Source organism: Pyxicephalus adspersus, chromosome 6 (assembly GCF_032062135.1).
Source record: "Pyxicephalus adspersus chromosome 6, UCB_Pads_2.0, whole genome shotgun sequence".
In the NCBI taxonomy this organism is placed as follows: domain Eukaryota; kingdom Metazoa; phylum Chordata; class Amphibia; order Anura; family Pyxicephalidae; genus Pyxicephalus; species Pyxicephalus adspersus.
The window spans coordinates 27,494,208-27,513,411 of NC_092863.1; the positions used below are offsets into that span (position 1 = coordinate 27,494,208).

Here is a 19,204-nt window from a genome sequence, read left to right on the forward strand (position 1 = left end):
TTGGCTATCATGATTGGCCAGAGAGTGAGAGTTCATTCATTCCTGGTACGCACCGGGTAAGCCAGGATTGGCAGGTTCTTGACAACAAAAACAGAAGCTGTGCATGCTATGCTTGGCTTTTTCGCCAGAAACCTGGAGCAATCAGGCAGGTAGATGGTATTATTTCAAAATATACACTGACTGTCCTTTTCCACAATATTGACCTGCATGATTATGTATTCTTGTAAGTGAAACTTTTGCCTAAAAGTATATCTACAACCCATGGATCACATATTTCAATAGTGCAAAAAGAAACTACTAAGGGCGATACCCATATTCCCCGTCATTATCCTTTGAGAAAGGCACCCCTAGGCCTATCAAAAGTGAAGATGAAGATGGCTCCCTTGGTTTTGACTTATTGGTTATTGCTGGTATATTCAGAGAAAGGTGTCAAAAACTGAACCAGTGCCTATTACTATTGCTCCCCCCCCCCCCCTTTTTGTTATATTTTCAATTGTTGCATTGTTCATTACGATTATTCTTTTTTCAAAATTCAATAAAAACTGTTTACATTATGAATATCTACATTAAAACTTTTTTAATTTTATAAATGATTATGTATCATTTTGTCATCTGTGTTTTATTTTAAAGATTATATTTAACTTCTTTGCCTTGCAGACATAGAAAATGATATGAAAACTCTCTAAACTGAGATGAATTCTCTCCTAGACAATTATCAACAAAACAAGTGTTTCCATTGGATTGGATTTTAGGATTTACCCTCTATTTTTGTTCTGAGAACAACTTGAATTTTAATTTTTTGTCTCACTTTTAGTCCTAGCGACAGTCATCACTTGGACAAATATGAGGACACAGAAAGCAAAATAAATGTGGTTTAACCACTTACCACTTTATCCATACCTAAAAATGGCCTTCTATTGAATGTGTAAATGTAACTAAGTTTACTTTATGGTCTTTGTCTGGACAGGGGTCACTTAATATTTTTGAATGAGGATCTCAGAATAAATAGTACATCTCCATGCTCACATTTTAGTGCAATGACCAATGCTTTACTGATTAAACTGAAAGGTCATCCTACAGACACCAATTAATGTTCTGGTCTGTTAAACTGGAAAAACATGCTGGCAAAAAAATAAACAATAGGAAGTGAGAACACAATGAATATAGGAATATTGCATACAAGAAGGGAACTCATTGTGTGCTAATTCCACAGTAATGTATAGATTGTAAGCTCTTCGGGCAGGGTGCTCTCCTCCTGTCTGTATTCGTCTGCCATTTGCAACCCCTATTTAATGTACAGCGCTGCGTAATATGCTATATAGATCCTGTTTATTATTATTATTATTATTAATAATAATAATAATAATAATAATAATATTATTTGGGGGAAACACCCAACAAACATTACAGATTCACTTCCACATCTCATGCTCTAGTGGAATAGTAAAATATATCTGTTCTCTGTAAATAATGAATGCATCCTTCCATGTCCCAGTCTCCAGTGACTAAGATATACTGTAATTGTGTCTGCAGAAGGTTAACTTCATATTCCGGTATTTACAGGTCTAATTTTAGGGAAAAGTGGGCATGTCCATAATATATACCTGTTCATGAAAACAATACTTAGCAAGCTCTTGATGAGTATAAAACCTCCCCTGAAGAAGCTGAGCTGTGAAACATGTTTGGAATCAACACAGTTCTTCTTTGTCTTTACGTGTGCGCTATGGACTAACTGTTTCCCAAACTCACGTGAAAATACTTACCAATGAACCAGTTCAATTTAAATGTATTTGTAAAATATTGTACTTAAGTTTTTGATAATTTTCATGGATGAGTATCTATAATAAATCTTTTATTTATTCTATTTTGCCATAAAAAAACATCCATAATAATATTATTACTATAAATATTTATAGTATTTATATACCGCCAACTTAATATGCAACGCTTTACAAAGCCCATATCATGTCACTAGCTGTCCCTCAAAGGGGCTCACAATCTAATCATAATATGAATGTAAACATTTTCTTATTGCTCTATAGTTCAATGTATCAGCTGTATACAAATTCTTGTCAGATTCTGATGTGGGATGACAAGTAAATTTTTCTAACACATTACCAAAATGTGTTAGCTTAAATCTTGAGAAGCAGTAAGAGAAAGTAGAAGGCAATCTTCAATTTACAAACAGCCAGAGAAAAGGTCAGACAGGTTAGCGTATAACTCAGGTTTACTGCGGAAAAGATGATAATAAGGCACTTAGTCAATAAAGGCATGGTTTGGGTCTAAATCTGTCCAATACATTTTATAAGACAATAGTCTTCAGTGTTTAATAAATAAATACAAGATTACTAAATGATGACTACATAGTTCATGTAATGTTTTTTGTGGAAGCTTTAACTGGCAATTGCTTTCTATTTTAACGGTGTTATTGTAAAACGGCATTTAATAAGATTAAGCCTTCTCGTTACTGTTAAAATCATTTATTTATATTTAACCAACAGTTTTAAACTTTGTGATACAACATAAACAGGGCAAATTATGTGCAACTAATGTGAAGTTGTATGACTTTTTTATACAAGTAAAACCTTGTATTTGTAACCCACAGCTTTTAAAAAATAAACCCATGGAAAGTGAACTATAAATCCAAAAGATGTGTTAAACTTTAGGAAAGAAACCTATTTTATGTAGAAAAAAATTATACTTTATGATGTGAGTTCTGTCTGATTAAATGTTACCTTTAAGCTAATTTAAGGGCTTATCTTGTGAGCACTATGGTGTCTATTTATAAAGCAGTCAATTTGACATTCACTGAAACATTCCCTGGTGAAGAACCAATTACTGCCATTAAAAGACATGCATCCTAAAGATTATCCACCAGGGAATGTTTCAGTGAATGTCAAAAGAGTTACTTGAAAAACACAAGCTTTACTTTGGGGATCACATGCTCCCTCTGAAAAGCATGTGGTTTGCAATTTTAAGAGCATGCTTTAATAACATTTACACATTGTAAAGAAGATTGGCTTAACTGTATAGTCAGGCAAAACAATTTTTCCCAGTTTTGGATACAGTTCGGAACATTTTGAACCCTTGTCAAGTTTTACTGCTCTTTAGGACCTTTTGGAAAAATCTTCTCACATTTGTCTCAACATTTTACAGACATAAATTCATGATAACTCTCCAAAAGCAACAAAGACAAAACAACCAGTGCATTTTTAGTAAAGTAGGAATGTAAAATGCATGTTTATGATACAAGATTTTGTTATAATATTCCTCCTCCATGGCTGTGTTTAGTTTAGAGCTGAATGGAATAGTTCTCCAATTGACAGCACTACCCAAACGAGCCCTATCATATGTGTATGACTTTTGTTTTGCAGGACTTTTGTTTCCTCCTGGCAGATAACAAACCATCCTAATAAAGGAAGTTTATGCTTCTGGCAACAGTATGTTCCGGTACCTCTATGTTTCTTCATTAGTAGGTATTTCTTCACCTGTAGTTATTTTCTAGTTTTAGAACATATTTTGTTCTTGAATATGGTATATTCACATTGTACACCAAACTTGCAGAGAGAATCACCTTGGTATCAAAATCTATTTTTCAAAATCACATTGCTTTTAGAGAGCTGAACTCTCGCTGTGCTCTGTACCATTTGTAATCCAGAATTGACAATGGGTTGAAAGAATTTAGGCTTAAATTAAACTAGTTAATTATTCAAAGAAGAAATCTGTGTACATATAACAGCTTTGATTATGAAACAGAACTGCTTACTTTTTTTTAGTTTCTAGGCTTTGTTTCAAATTGTTATAGAGTGAATTTAAAAGTTTTATGGTCATCTACACATTTTTCACTTTAAGCTATTTCTAATTAACAAGCAGTTTTACACCAACAAAGAAAGAATAGAGCATGTTTTAGTGGAAGGCTCATCAACTATTTGTGAGTTCTGATTTTATAGGCTTTGAGATTTATAGATCACTATTAAGTAAAACCTATTTTTGAATCTCATCTTGCTCAATTTACCTTTTCTTCCATAAATGTGCATTTTTGTGATGATGGACAGCTAAAATGAGGGCACTTTGCTTTTATTGCTAAATAACTGTTTAGACAGGGTGAACCGTAGACAAAGAAATATAGCGAGCCATGATAAGACTAGAGTCTGTAAAATTTTTCTTTTTGGTTTAATAATGTCAGAACAGTCATTTCTTTCAATAGTTCATTTACCACCTAATGATGCCAATTCTTCCTTTGTCAAAAAAAAACTATCATTGCAATTTTCCTTTCATACGCTCCAACAGTTCCCTGACAAAAGTTCCTGTGCTGGATGAATATATGGATGCCACGTCTCCTCAGCTGGACAGGACAGAATCTCCCAAGCATTTAAATATTGCTCTTTGACATTAAAAACTCAGAATTAGGATTACTAAGAGGCGAACATGTAAGTAGTTATTAGGAAAATGAGAAAATCCTGAAAACCCCTTTTTTTTTGTTAAGGAAGCAGACCCCTTTAACACTTTGTTAAGACGCAGTGGTGGAATCTCTTTGAATATCCTTTTTTCAAACTTGCAATTCAAGCTGTAGAAGTTGTTTGCTGTATTAAGTTTAATCTAAACTCCAGCCAAATGGCTGAACACTCAGATGACATATATGGAGCTGTTTTACCTGCCATTGGTTTGTATTTCAGTACATTCAGTCTTAAGATCTACACAGGCTCTACCGTACAGCCCTGTCTGACAGAGTAGGGGGCCTGATCTCAGGTGGATTTGTCTCCTTTTGTGTGTTGTTTCTAATCAGTGACAGTTAAAAGAGAAGTGGCACATTGATGTGCTCATTTCTCGCCAAGGGCCTGATTTATTAAAGCTCTCCAAGACTGGAAAATATACACTATCACTACACTACACTATCGCTTCATTTTCTTCAATGCTGTAAGAAAATATTCTTTTTTGCCTTTTGCCCTTTTCTTGAAAGACAGTTTCTTCACTAATTCACTGTTAGCTTAATAATAACACAGATTTTAAATAACAAGATATTTATTAACAAAGAACAAAATTAACAAATAATCAACAATTATTCCAATTAAGCTAAATGAAAATCACATATAGACAAAGTAAAATGATACGTTACGCAAAGAGTCCATCCTCTGTACCCTGCACATTTAAGAGAGAAAAGAGTAAGTAAGAGAAAGAGGTCTAAGAGGCATAGGATGTATATAGGAGAATAGGAAATTTGGGAGAAAAGGCAAAGGATGTATATAAGCATATAGGAGGCTAAGAGAATAGGAGAATAAGAGAACAATTTGTGGCTGTTGTCCCTTCTTATACATCTCCAGGACCCTTGGCCACATCCAGCCACACCCATGCATCCACCCCTTACTCAGGTGTCCTCCCAACTCTGGAAACACCCTGCTCCCAAGTGTCTGCTGATATTCTTCAGTAGGTGGTGCTGTTGTATTGAGGGCAGGTCCTTTGAGTTGGTCCTGGCTTCCTTGATGTCACCTGATAACAGTGATGTTTACACACCTGTCAGGATATTCCTGCTCACAGAGATGTTATCTCAAACTTCCACTGTAATCATTCTGTTAGTTTCATTCCCAGAGGCTTTTCAGAGTCAACACCCACATCAAGATCCACCAACAGCCAGTTTGTATATGAGTGCTAATGTCATGCCACCCATGTTGTGCACTCCAACAAATGCATTATACATTTTTTTTTACCAGAAATGGAACTCCATGGACCTTAAGGAGAACCAAAGTCAGAATCCTCACAATAAATTCAAAACAATATATATTTATATTTTACAGTTTGTCTTTTAGACTAGTCTAGATGAACATTAGTTGGCAGCAGAGTGGCAGCAGAGTGGCTTCAATATCAGCTTCCTGCCTATAAGAAAACTACATGTCCCATAGTTATCAGGGTCTCAGCTCTTCACAGCACAATGGAGTGGCTACAAAAGAAGACATTCTGATCAGAGCATGACTTGTAGCCCCAAGCATTAAGGATATGTATTTCTCTGAAAAAGATGTAAGGCATTTATGGACACTGAGTGAACATATATTTGTAAAGCAACAAGAGGGAAAAATGTAGCAAGAAGGCAAAAAACAAAATAAGTATGTTGTTGCTTTTAACTTTACATTATAATCTGCTTTATTATACAGAAAAAAACATCAAACCCCTGTAATTATATCTAGTATGAATTAGTTATTTTATTCATATTATTATTATTAATATTATTATTATTGTTGTAGCATTTTCCTAAAAATAAAAGAACAGTACTTTAATGTGGGAAAACATTCTAATATAACTAGATTACATGATTATACTTGAGTTTTCTGGTATAGTATAGAAAGCCTTTATCAGTGTGCTCTATGTTCTTCTTCTTTTAGTGTTCTATGGAATTTTTTATTGTAACGTCAAAATACATTTTAGGTATAAAAAACCATGTATAAGGCAATAAGTTGAAAGTTTTAAAATATGTGTAGTAAGTCATTCTAAAACTATCCATGCTACTGCCAATATTACATAAAAGCAGTTATACAAGGATCTGTCATCAGCTAAAGTACTTATCACAGCGATAACCATGGCATTTGTCCAGAGCAGGCTTCAAGTCCTTCCTCTCTTCTTTAGGAAGTCAAGATAATAAAGCAATGCAAGCAATGTACTGGAGTGACTCTGGCTGCACTATCTAGTCTGTCTTCCCCCCAAAAAAGCCCATGCAATCTGTACATGTGAATTATGCATTTGTACAGTCCTATTTCTGCTGGGTGTAATTATCAATATCTGTTCTTATTCTATATATATGGATACTACACAGTAGCAGTTTTGTAATATAGGTATAATACTCCAAGTTCTTTTTACATAGAGACCATTCATATAACCAGTCTAAGGCCACCTGTCCTATTGTTTACCTCACCTACAATCCCATAGGATACCAAATAATCTTTATTTGCTGTGGTAGCATTTTTTGTCATACTGTCCAAACTGTTTTTTTAATATTTGTGTTTGTTTTTTTTGTTTGTGTTTTTGTTTGTAATATTTGTGTTATGTTTGGTAAAGCTGAATTTTCATTATAAAAAAAAACAATAACATCTACCTTTACGTTGAAGAGCTCTCTATGCCTCTGCAATTTGATTCTAGTAGGTCCTGCTTTTTCCTGAATACCTTCTTCTTTCAGGCAACAAGGAACCAGCGGGCTCTGCTACCTTTTTCCGTCTTCTTCTGCTTATGTCATCTGATCTTGTACAGTGTAGGCGTGAGATTGGATCATGTTTCCTCCTGAAAATGTAAAAATAAAAGTGCATGCACAGAAGGAGCAGTTTGTAGCCTCCTGGGATATGTGATGTTTGTGTCCCAGGAGACTCTGGGTTTCCCATTCAGTCTTTACCCTCGCAGGGGTAAAGACAGAAGAGAAGGGGTCCTCCCAAAAAATTAAAAAAGTATTAAAAAAAATTAAAGTAAATTTTTCATGATATAAAAGGGTTAGCCACCCTTTATTATAATGTTAAAAATGTCACCATAGCTCCGCTTTAAAGCATAACCACTAAACCATGGCTCAATATAACCTGCATTGAAACAACTCTGAGATATCAAGGTGGGAAAGTAGAAAATAAAAGGCACAGCTTTTATTTACTCCATTTAAAACTGATTTGGTTTTTTATGCCACGGAGTCAATACCTAGTATATAATTAAACTTGTAGTTCCAAAATCCAAAAGTTTGCATTGAATGGTACTTTCAATTCCACAGCAATATATTTTTGTACAGAACTTTTAGTTATTGTAAATAACTGAAAAAAAATATTTTACATATAAAAGAATGTAAAAAAGAAAATAAAAGTAATTTGAGTTTAAAAATCCTATATGATTTTGTTTAGTAAAAATACAGTAGGAGAAGAGAAGGAAGATGACTAAATGTGTGAACACCGTACAGTTTAAAGTACTGAGATGGTTAGATTTACTTTTGATTACTTTGTCTAATCTTTTAGTTGCTCAAGTTTTCTTCAATTTGCATTCAAGTTGCAACAGACTTTTGAGTTGCTTTTGTATTCACTTTGGTTTATTTTGTAAAGAAAAGTAGTTTAGGTCAAGGTCTAAGAACCCACATTAAAGTCCTTTATGTCTGCTTATTACAAGGTATGTTCTGTGGTATCTAGTTGATTTTGTATGAGGTGAATCAAAAATCTGATGTAGTGCCAGGCAGCAAAATTGTTTTTTTTTTTTTATCACAGCAGTCAATGGTGAGGGAAAACTTTACCATCTAATTTTCACAGCTTTAAGACAGAGTTCTCAAAACATGTTTTTATCCATCCAAAAACAGAAAATGTCCTTTTACACCAGAGGATTGTTTTACCCAGAGGATTAAATTCCTTATCATAAACACTCCGCTGTCCACACTCACAGATATAGACTTTTCGCTAAAGCTGCACAATAGACCCAGATACCACATTATGGGGTGCATGCTTATTAACCTATTTCTCTACCCCATCCCTCCCACCACCTTCAGGTGACCTTAGGCCTTAAGTATCTGCTCACTTTGGTTCACCTAAAGCAAGTTTGGCCTTTCTTTACAAATCTATGGTGATGGATGGGGTAGAAAAGGAGGTCAACTGCAAGTGGAATGCAATGAAATGAATGATTTCAGGAAGGTTTCAAACTGATGTAAAGCTAAAGCCATCAATGCAAGCCCAAAGACCATGAACTGCCCAGCATCAGTGTACCTGAAGTTTTATTCACTTTTCTCAAATACACATTTTTCTACTTTCAGAACATAAACTTCAAAATATATTCAGGGTACAGTGCCAGCAACCTTAATAAAAAAAAAAAAAATTGAAATATGCAAATTCCATATGCATAGTTTTCAGTGTGTTTGCTTTTCTGACAGATCTATTTCTCACAGCCGTCACCTGTTTCTAACAAAATAGAAGGGTCATTAGTCCAAGTAAAATATTACTTTGGTTTATTTGCTGCAAACATCATCTAGCACAAAATGCTACTCAAGTATATGCATGTCATTTAGTTTTACTAGAGGGATATATCTTTATATTAGTATATATTACTATATATTTATTAGTTAATTAGAAAGTCTGGTAATAAAACTGACAGTACAGTACTGTATTCATGGTATTGTAAATGTGTAGAATCAGATAAGCAGGCTCCTAGAAGAGTTTAAAGCCCTTAGATTTTTAATTTATTGTACATTTTAGGTTGTCTGCATAATTTAAATACAACACATATTAAAAACTTAAAGGGTAATATTTTTTTTATGTTAACATTTAATTTTTTTCATTTTTGTTGGTGGGACTAGGTTTTGGTGCAGTTATTCTATAAACCTGCCATCCCTCCTCCTTGCCAGCCTTGTATACTGTAGCCATGTGCTTGGCAATTCTGCAATCTTTCCTACAAAGATTTTGAATTGTACCTTTGCTTTTAAAATAAATATATATATTAATGTATATATATATATATATATATATATATAAACATATTAAGAATATTAACCAATGACATTAAATATATCTTCTTTAATAGTTTTTTTGTTAAAAAAAGGGGTAAGCCCATCCCCTGTCACATTTACAGCAGGCTTTGTCACCCAATCTCGTGCCTGTGTGGTGCGAGTTCGGGTGATATAGCCACAAGAAGAAAGAAGATGGAAAAAGATGGCGGTGAATCAGGACTGAATCGAGGACATGGCTGGAGGGATAAATGACTCTGTTGAAGTAAAGGTAAGAGTGATTTTTTTATTTCATGTATAGTTATGCTTTACCTAACCTCTTGTGTATACTCACTCCCTCCTCCACAACCCTGCTGAATGTTCACACTTGTGCCCATAGGTAGTGGTGAATAATGCCAGGGCTAATTTAAAAGTATAGACCATTTTCAGGCATACCAGGTTCTTTTTGGATTCATTTGAAGCAATCAGTGGTATATTTGGCTCTGCTCTGGTCTCATGACAATATACATAGTGGTGGCAGACAGCAACAAATCGCTGGATAGGTTTTCATCCTAGGGGTAAATAAGGTTAAGGGATGGATAAGTTTTAGGGTCAATATAGAATAGGATTAGGATCAGAAAATAATAGGGTTAATGGTTTAGTTAAGTATTTGGAAATTTCCATTCTAAAATTTCTTTACTAACCGCTTTCAGACTTAAGCTTTCAATGCTGATGCTAAAAAACAATATTTTCACCATAGCAACAACTGCTTCTGGTAAAGACATCTGAGTACACCTACATTCAAGCACCAGCACATACTGACAAATATTTGCACCATAGCAAACAGCAGTTTTGTTTATGTACTTTATTCATTTACATGATGCTGACAATTTTTTTTCCGCAGCACTTTCACAAAAAGCCATTTACATCAGTACTTGCTCTTGAAGGAGCTTACAATCTAATGCCCTAACACAGTCATAATCATGCACACAGAGGGACTAATTTGAGAAAAAAACCATTGACCTACCAGACATTTTGGGTAGATACATAAGCATGATAATACACAGATTTGCTGCCAAGTAGTGTCCTTGGTGGGAATCAGATGTAGATATAAGTGCTTCTAGGCAAAAGCACTAACTAACCCCCTTACTGGTAAGAAGTAGTGATAAAATGGAAGCATTATGCATTGGTAACATGCCTGCATGATGAAAATATTCTTCAAATTCTTTTATGCAACATATATAGTGGACACTACACATGACTTACTAATTGAGAATTCTACATTTTTCTTTTTTAAAGAATAACAGTTCAATAGTTAAGTTTCATGGCTTAAGTGATGATCTTAAAGATAAATTGAACCATTTTTATTTTACCTAAAATGCACTCAGATTGCAATATAAATAACTGTTTTGCTACAGGCTTTATTTAAATGTGTGTGGCTTTATTTAAATGTTGGCAGCATGCTGGAGATTCAGCCCTTACTCTGCATAGAATTCAGCATTTTGGATTTTTGGCATACCTGCTGCACAGTGCTCTAATCAACAATGTTCCTTGAGCAGTTTTGTTGATTGGAGTACTATGATGATGGGTGTCAGATTGCTGAATATTTTTATTGCTGTGTTCTAAAGTGGTCCAGATCTCTTGAACAAGTCATTTTACCAAAACACACTGGCATATTAGGTAATTTAATAAAAAAGGCTCAAAGATGACTGATATGCAGTAACACATATATATATATACACATTTTAGGAGAGAAGAAATTAGAATTCCTGGAAACTTGTATATCCACCAATGCAAATGTTAAAGATGTTTTTGCTGTTAGGAAATGCTTGTCAGGCCAGTGATTTTGTGCTGTGCAGCCTATTTTGGCCAGCAATGTCAAAGAGTATAGAGAAATAGCAGCAGCCCCTGCTTCCCTTTAGCCATGCAGCCTGATGTATTTTATGGCATCCCCAGCATCCATTGTTAGGCTGTGCACAGCTGAAGAGGATCCTAGAGGCTTATCAGCTCCTGACTCAGTCCTGCACTGTTATTGGCTGCAGAGACTTTAAAGTCAAAAAGGAAAAATAGGTAGTGTGGGATACTGCAGTGGCACACGGCATGGAGTCGCTGGCCTGACAACTGTTTCCTAACATTTGCATTCATATTTTATATTTCTCTATAACAGCAATTTCTTTAGGCATGCTTTTAAGAGTTCCTATGCCAATCCAAACAGTCACTGCCTAGGGTTGGGTTATTCCTCAGCATTGCATTAGTGACAATTGGTGGAAATATTCTTGGATCAAGATTTATTTAATGGAATCCTTACATCTGTCCTTTCAATTAATTTTCAAACATTCTGGCAGTCTTCTATTTTTAATTCTCAATAATTCAATAAACTAGTTCAGGGCTGGTTTATCTCATATTAGGTCACTCTATTTATGTAACATTAATTTTTGTCCATTAAGCCTATTAGGATGAGTGCAATAAAAATACTGCTAGCACACTGTTTTATGTGTTATGATAGCTGTTGGTTGACCTCTTTTCATGCAAGCCATGCCCTGACTCAGTCGACCTGCACAATTCCCACAGCTGTTCTAGCAGCAAATAATATGCTGTCTAGAGCCTTATTATACATGATTTATGAAGGGAAAAATCAAGGGGGAGACATATAAAGCAAAATGCTATTTTTTAAAATACTGCACAAAGAAATTGTGAACAAAAGCTGGGATTTTTTAGCATTCTGTCCAGAAAACAATTCAATAACCTTTGTCATAATATGATTTTAGACACACCAAATGTTTGTTATTTATTATCCAAGCGTACAGCGGGTTTTTAACTGAACCCCATTTGGGGCACACAATTTTTAAATAATGCAGATATTTAGTAATAAGAATAGTATTGGTGACTGTTTAGCCAATTCAATAAATTTCACCATATTCACAGGACTGTACTGCATCTTATATCATAAATCATATTGAATCCTTCTCATGAACACACATTTATATGGAAAATCTAACCATGCTTCAAAATCATTTATAGCAAAGAGCAAAAAGCCAGAAAAACTGAATGAAGAAATCACTATAAAGAAAGTAAACATTAATTGACGGTACACCGACCTTCAGCTAATAATCCCATCTGCAATAACCTACTAAATAGACAAGTTGTAATTTTTTAGTAATTATGCTGCAAAAACCATAATCATAGCATGAAGTAATCAAGGTCAGGACGGCATTTTCACACATTTGCCTTATTGATTGGATTCTGGCTTCTCATCATTTCGATTCTTCTTTTCTCCAACCTTTCTGCCCATTCATTTCGAAGCCTACAAATAAATAATAATTAATCTGTAATAAACCTGGTATTGTTGATGTACAGCATTTGTACCTATGTACTATGAGCCTCATCAAAAAAAGTTTCCCATAGAAACTTGCTCAATGGCTTTAAATAATAAACAGTTAAAATGAAATAAACAGCTGGTTGAGTTCTTTAGAATACATTTCTACTTCTCCTCAGCTTGTAATACTTATGCAGTAACTAGTATCTTAAAGCTGGACCTGAAATATATCTAAAGCCAAAACTTTTCTATGCATTTTCATTAGAAAAAGATTATAACTGTTTTAATTTTATTTTATTTTTTGGCTTCATTTTCCTAATTTTCTGTTCTGCAATCGTTAACAGGAAGAAAAACAATATTTTTTCAACTTGAAAAAAAAAGAGAATGTAAAATGTCACTGGATTGGATGGAGCATAAATGGTTACTAATTACAAACAGGCACTGTATAAAGGATACACAGGATTACTGGAACACATAGAGCTTGATTTATCAAAGCTCTTCAAGACTAGAGAAGATATACTTTCATTGCTGAACTTGGGTGATCCAGTAAACCTGGAATAGATCTGGTCTAGGACTGAAAACATTTGCCATCGAATAGCAAATAATTTTTAAGAAATCTGTTCCAAGTTGGTTGGGCAACTCAGGTTCTCCCTTGATTTCAAGCCATGGAGAGCTTTAATAAATCAGGACCATAGAGTCAATGATGCACACAGGGTCACTGGAGTAAGACGTTTAGTCACTTAGAGTCACTAAAGCATCAAAGGTCACTAAATACAATGAATTACAGGATTGTAAAGAGTACTAGAGCACACAGGGTCACTGGAACACATGATCCCATGCTTGCATCCATGTAGTGACACCTAAGACTTTTTTAATTAAAAAGAGGCAGAATTAGGTAGTAAGTACTTCCCAGAACCATTTTTGCAGCTTGGCAAAAATTAGCACAATTTACATGAATATTTAGCAAAAATGTGATTTTGGAGGCAAAAATGTAGTTACTAATTTGGGAAAAGTCCTAAATATTGCTACCCAAAAATGTTGTTGTTCAAAAATATCAAAGAATAAAGGCTTATAGTTTAATTGCAGAAATGTACTGTTACAAGGAAAGTTGTGTGCTGCCATTACAAACCCTTTTCAGAAGAATATTGTTTTATTCATTAAAACTATGTAATAATTCTTTCATTATAAATATCTCATCTAATTCAAATCTAAAGCTGTGCAGAACTGTGGTATTTCATCGTTTCTGTAACTAACCCTGTGGGTTCCCTAATGAGAAACACTACTTGATTTTGACACATGCACAATATATCTAAAATAATTGGGCCTTTAATTAACAGTGACATTCCAGAGTTGAAAAAGTTTAGTCTGGTCATGGGCTTTTGAAATAGTAGACTACATATTGTATGCTGTCAACTTAGCTGTGGAGGCTGGCCTGAGTTAAACTGAAAAAGCAATACTTACATTTCCCTACAGTAAACCTGTTGCCACAAATACATCATCACATTTAATGTGGATTTAGATTAGTATAAAACTGCCTGCAGCGGCATATGACGTCAGAGATAAAAACTTTAGATCCACCAGTTTGTTTGTCATCAAATATTTGTTTTTGTTCCATCCTGGTTATAGCAACAACTGTGATTCTATATTTAGTAGGCCTTTTTTTCTACCTAAAACAAATGTCATATAGGACAAATTATGTGTTCCAATAGTGTTAACAATGGATGTAATTAATATCACTGCTTGGTTAATTTGTTTAGACATTTGCTTACTAAATCTTTTTATATTTTCTTTGGAGCACAGATAAGGATGGCCTTTTAGGAAAGCTTGAAAAATGTGGGATCTAAAGCATATACAGGCTGGATAATTGTTGCCTAAAATGAAATGTTTTCACATTAAAAATCAAGTGGGTGTACAGTGGGGGTCCCCCGCCATTGTTTAGTGATCCCCTGGGCAGATCATTAACAACCCATCAGGAATGACCGCTGTCATTTCCTATGGTTGATGATCCTCTTCTCTCTGTTCTCCAAAGAATTGAACAATACTGTGTGTACAGTGCTGTTTTATTCTACTGTCACTGGATATCATGAAAGATTGTTTTTTGTCTTAGAAATCTATCATGTATGTACAGTTTTAGGCAAAGAGTTTAATTTAAGTAAACCTTTTGCACAGTAAAGAGTCCATTATCCTGGCTAAACCGGAGGTTAATTTACACTTTCTACACCCTCAACCCAGGCAGTTTAGGCTTGTACTTTGACTGAGGGTAGAACACATACTTCATACACCCTTAACTGGGCTAGAAGAGTAGGAAAACTTTATCCTCTTTGTAAATTAGCTTTAGATATACAAACCCAGAGTTAGCAGACTGTAAGTGCACACTACATTATTACACCAACAAAAAACACAGACTGTATGAGGTCACACCGGCATTCTATTGAAAGGGAAAGCAATCTAGCAGTCTAGAACGCTGCTTCTTAACCAGGGTTCCTCTAGAGGTTACTAGGGGTTCTTTGATCAATGAGCAGTTTAGGCTATCTGTAAGGGTGACATTCCTCACAATGGCCAGCAATGTACGAGGCATTCTTCCCACTGACCACCACACTAATGTACTGTGAGTTGTGGGTATAGTAATTATAGTAGGGGTTCCCTGGAGACCTGAAAATAATTTCAAGGGTAGCTCCATGTAAAAAGGTCATGAGGATGGTCTAGGACATTTTCCAGTACGCAAGAATATACTGCTGACTGTCCACAGTATGAAATATGGTTGGCCTACAGCCACCCTGACAACCCTCACAACCTAGTCCATATCCTATGTGGTTTTTGCCACTGTGTAAATCTGACTGTGTATAAAAACACATATGCCAGAACACAGTTGGAGCTCATTTATAGTTAGTACTAAAGAACAAATAAGTATTCCTCCTTTTCAAATTTAGAAAGGCCAATACAGATTCTTTTAGCAGAATTTCTGCACAAAGGCAATCATTTAATATCATTTTCTTGACATAGACATAGAAATAAAATGTCAAACAGAAATAGTGAGATGACTTAAAGCTTTGATTTCATTAGGCAATAGCTAATTTGCAAGCTACCAAAATGTATAACAACCAATCATCAATCCTTTTTATTGTTCTATCTGCGGTAGGTTGATGAAAGCGGAGTATAGTTACAGTATTATTCAGTGAGGTGTTACAAAAGCAGCGATTGTTCAGACTGCAGAAATTTTTAGAAACCATTTAGATTTTACTTTAATGTAACTAAGTGTACAAAACAAGAAATTGCATCTTTCTGCATGGGCTGCTGCGATTTGGGTAATAAATAATCCCAATTTGAGTTTTACGAAAATACCAGCTACATTACATGTGGTTCTATAGATAAACACCATGGGACATGTTCCTCATTATATCTAGTGGTGGTTTTGTTTTGTTATGCTGAGGACATCATGTGCCCCTAATTTGCAGAAAACCTAAATGGTTTTAGTAAATTTTATTTTAATGTGTAAATTAAAGCTAGGTATGATGTAAACTGATTGTTCTCAAAGCTGGACTTCAAATTACCTTTCTTTGGGCACACTTGTTAGTTCACTGCTATGCTGAAAGCAAATATGCCCATTTCCCTGCACACTATGACTTTCACACAATAAGCATAAAAAACTCCAGCAGATACAGTATATTGAGCCCACCTTATTTGTTTAAGGCTACGTACACACATGCAATAATTGTTGTTGCAAAACAAACGATTGACGACCGATCACGATGAACGATCTGCACGATTCTGTACATGCTGTAACGATACATCCATTCAAATATAATCCACCAATAATGTACACACACTAGATATGATCGTTTGAACGATGCAGGAAGTGACATGTACTAGAGAAAGTGTACTGTAGAACCATCCACGACCACTGAACGATCATACACACAATAGATTGTGAACGATCGTCGCCCAATCAGATCCGCCTAGGCGGTTGTTCATTTCAAGCGACTTTCCTCGTTCGTTGGCCAGTCGTTGTGCACTTTTTTTTGTTAAAGATTATTAGTCGATCAGTCCTCAATCCTTCTTTTCCAACGACAATTATTGCATGCTTGTATGTAGCCTAACTGATTGACTATAAGGATCATCCAGTCCTCTCCTCCCCATCTGTGTTGTCCTGGACCTCCCCTTTTAACTATTTGTTTTCCATCCTGGCAATCATTTAGTCTCAGCTTCATGTGTGAATAAGTTGTCTGTATGCAAATGTAGTCCATCCAGGGACGCCTGTGGGTTGATAAAGTGTGTGAGAGACAGTACTGTGAGCTGAAAAATCCCCTTCTGTTAAAATTTCACTCAGTGGAACCACATAGCAGTTAACTGAGTCAAGGAACAATGGGTTGTGAGCATGTTGACAGAGATGGTAGTACCACGTGCCTGCTCAGCAAAGACAAAGCATAATACAAAACAACCAGCAGCAGCAAAGGATTTCAGAACTGATAACAAAGGTTATTTTTGGAAAACAAGCTCAGCTTAGAGGAAAGAAGGTGTGAAGGTGTCAAGTTTTTGGTTTGTCAATAGTCCAGTAATAACACAGAAGTAGGGATTGTGTTGATTTTCATAAATGTTTTCACAAAAAAAGCTGAAATATGTAGGATGTTAAACAGTGAAAGCAGTACTAATTTGCCCTGGTCTTCTCTTTCCTGACACCCCACCACCACCTTCTTTGGCCAATAGTCACAGAGATTTTCCAATATCCCTACTCCCAAGAATAGGTCTGTTGCAGCCCCTGGAATGTGGTCACAGGGCGTACAAAGAAAAATTACACAGTACAGGTTATTAAAAGTGACATTACACAGGGGGAAGAAAGGGAGGTCTGAGGTCATTATGGTGCTGATTAAGGTTCAAGTTTTTTTTTTTCCAATTTTTTATACATTGAAATATTGAACAAATATATACAGTATTTATGTATGCTTCCCAGAATAATAAGAGAGATAACTGACCAACAGCACTTACAGCTGCTCTTAAGTAAGCATGTGACAGAAACTGGTGTTTTATTACTCAGAGTTTTGGAAAGAGGTTATAGTTCCATTTACCTAGAGACTTAGTTCCATTTTAAGTGCAGCAAACATAACACTGTAGTTCCTTGCATACACAAACCACAGTAGGGATATAGGGGCTGGCAAGAGGACCCACAGCATGGTCAGGAGGTTATGAATTTATCACAAGAACTTGAAATTTATAAAATGTAAATTTAAAAATATGTATAATTCAAATGTATAAAATTATTTAAGCAGAAGTTGTTCTAGTACAAAAAAATCATACAAAAATCATTTGGTGGTACCGGGGTAACAATTAAATACAGTACCTCTTTTAAGGAGGGTACATTTCAAAATGGCTTTTTTTCCCATGCAAGTCCATGGAAATGCAAAAGCAGCTGAAACAGGTCAAATGCAAGTCCACTCCACCTACAATAAATTCTGACTACACCCAGAAGCTTCTCAAATCTGATGTCAAAAGCATGCTGTATTTAAAAGGCCTTCAAATTGGTTGTGTCAACAATTGTGCTGTAACCATGTTTTACTGCTATTGCAATTACATGTTTCTGCCGACACCAATAAAGTATGGGCATGAAGACTGGAAGTGTTTGGGATGTGTGTGTCATAACACATATCCATAAGATGTAAAAAAGCCCTGAGGTGCATATATATGGCCCAGTCTTATAAAAGAGATGCTTTCTTGTGCAGGTGAAGAAAAGGACAGTTGTAAACAGACTCAAAGACCCTCACATTTTAGTACGGTATATTACCATTAACCCCATGTTACCACAAGGCTTGGTAATGCCTGTACTTTATTGTGGTGGTATTTAATATGAATGGTATCTCATAATCTAAAAAAAAATCAATAGGCTATTGATGGACTGGTCTTCTTGTTCCTATTTGGTTTGCTTCTACTTTCTGCTCATTTAAAAGAGCACTCAAAACTCATCTTTTCAAAATTGCCTACCCATCTTGTTCTGCCTACCAATCTTCTCTCCTAAACCAGAAGTGGCCAACATTTTGGACCTCACGTACCACTCAATTCATAATTTTAAATCTCGTGGACCATTAATATGAATTTTTTTAACAAGATAAATACATTTGTAAAATGATGATCTTCCTAATGGTGCCTGACAAGGACTGTGGAGGCTCTGATTCATTGATCAGCTCACAGTTAAATGAAGTATTGCTATTGTTACTATTATCATTAGTTGCATTATCTTTGGTTTTATTAATTTTTTATTAGGGTTTTTAAACAAATTTTATGCATAACAAAAATAGAGATACAGTACAGCGTACATATTAAAGGTCATAGCTAGAGATGAGCGAATCGAAGCTGGTGAAGTGGAATTCGATCCGAATTTCAGGAAAAATTATCCAGAAAAAATTATCCAGAAAAATATAGAAATCCAGAAAAATATATACGCAGTTCACTGTTGCAGTTATTTGTGGTGAAAGCGTTTAGTG

The 19,204-nt window shown here is 35.1% G+C and overlaps 1 protein-coding gene across 1 annotated transcript in view; it reads right to left on the bottom strand.

The window, feature by feature from the left end:
- Positions 1 to 9,552: 9,552 nt before the first annotated feature.
- LOC140332505 (protein FAM240B-like) overlaps positions 9,553 to 19,204 on the bottom strand; it is an 82,944-nt gene continuing 73,292 nt past the window's right edge. The window contains exon 3 of the mRNA XM_072413745.1: positions 9,553 to 12,719. Coding sequence (XP_072269846.1) covers positions 12,632 to 12,719 — 88 coding nt within the window. The 3' untranslated portion in view covers positions 9,553 to 12,631. The remainder of the gene's footprint in view (positions 12,720 to 19,204) is intronic.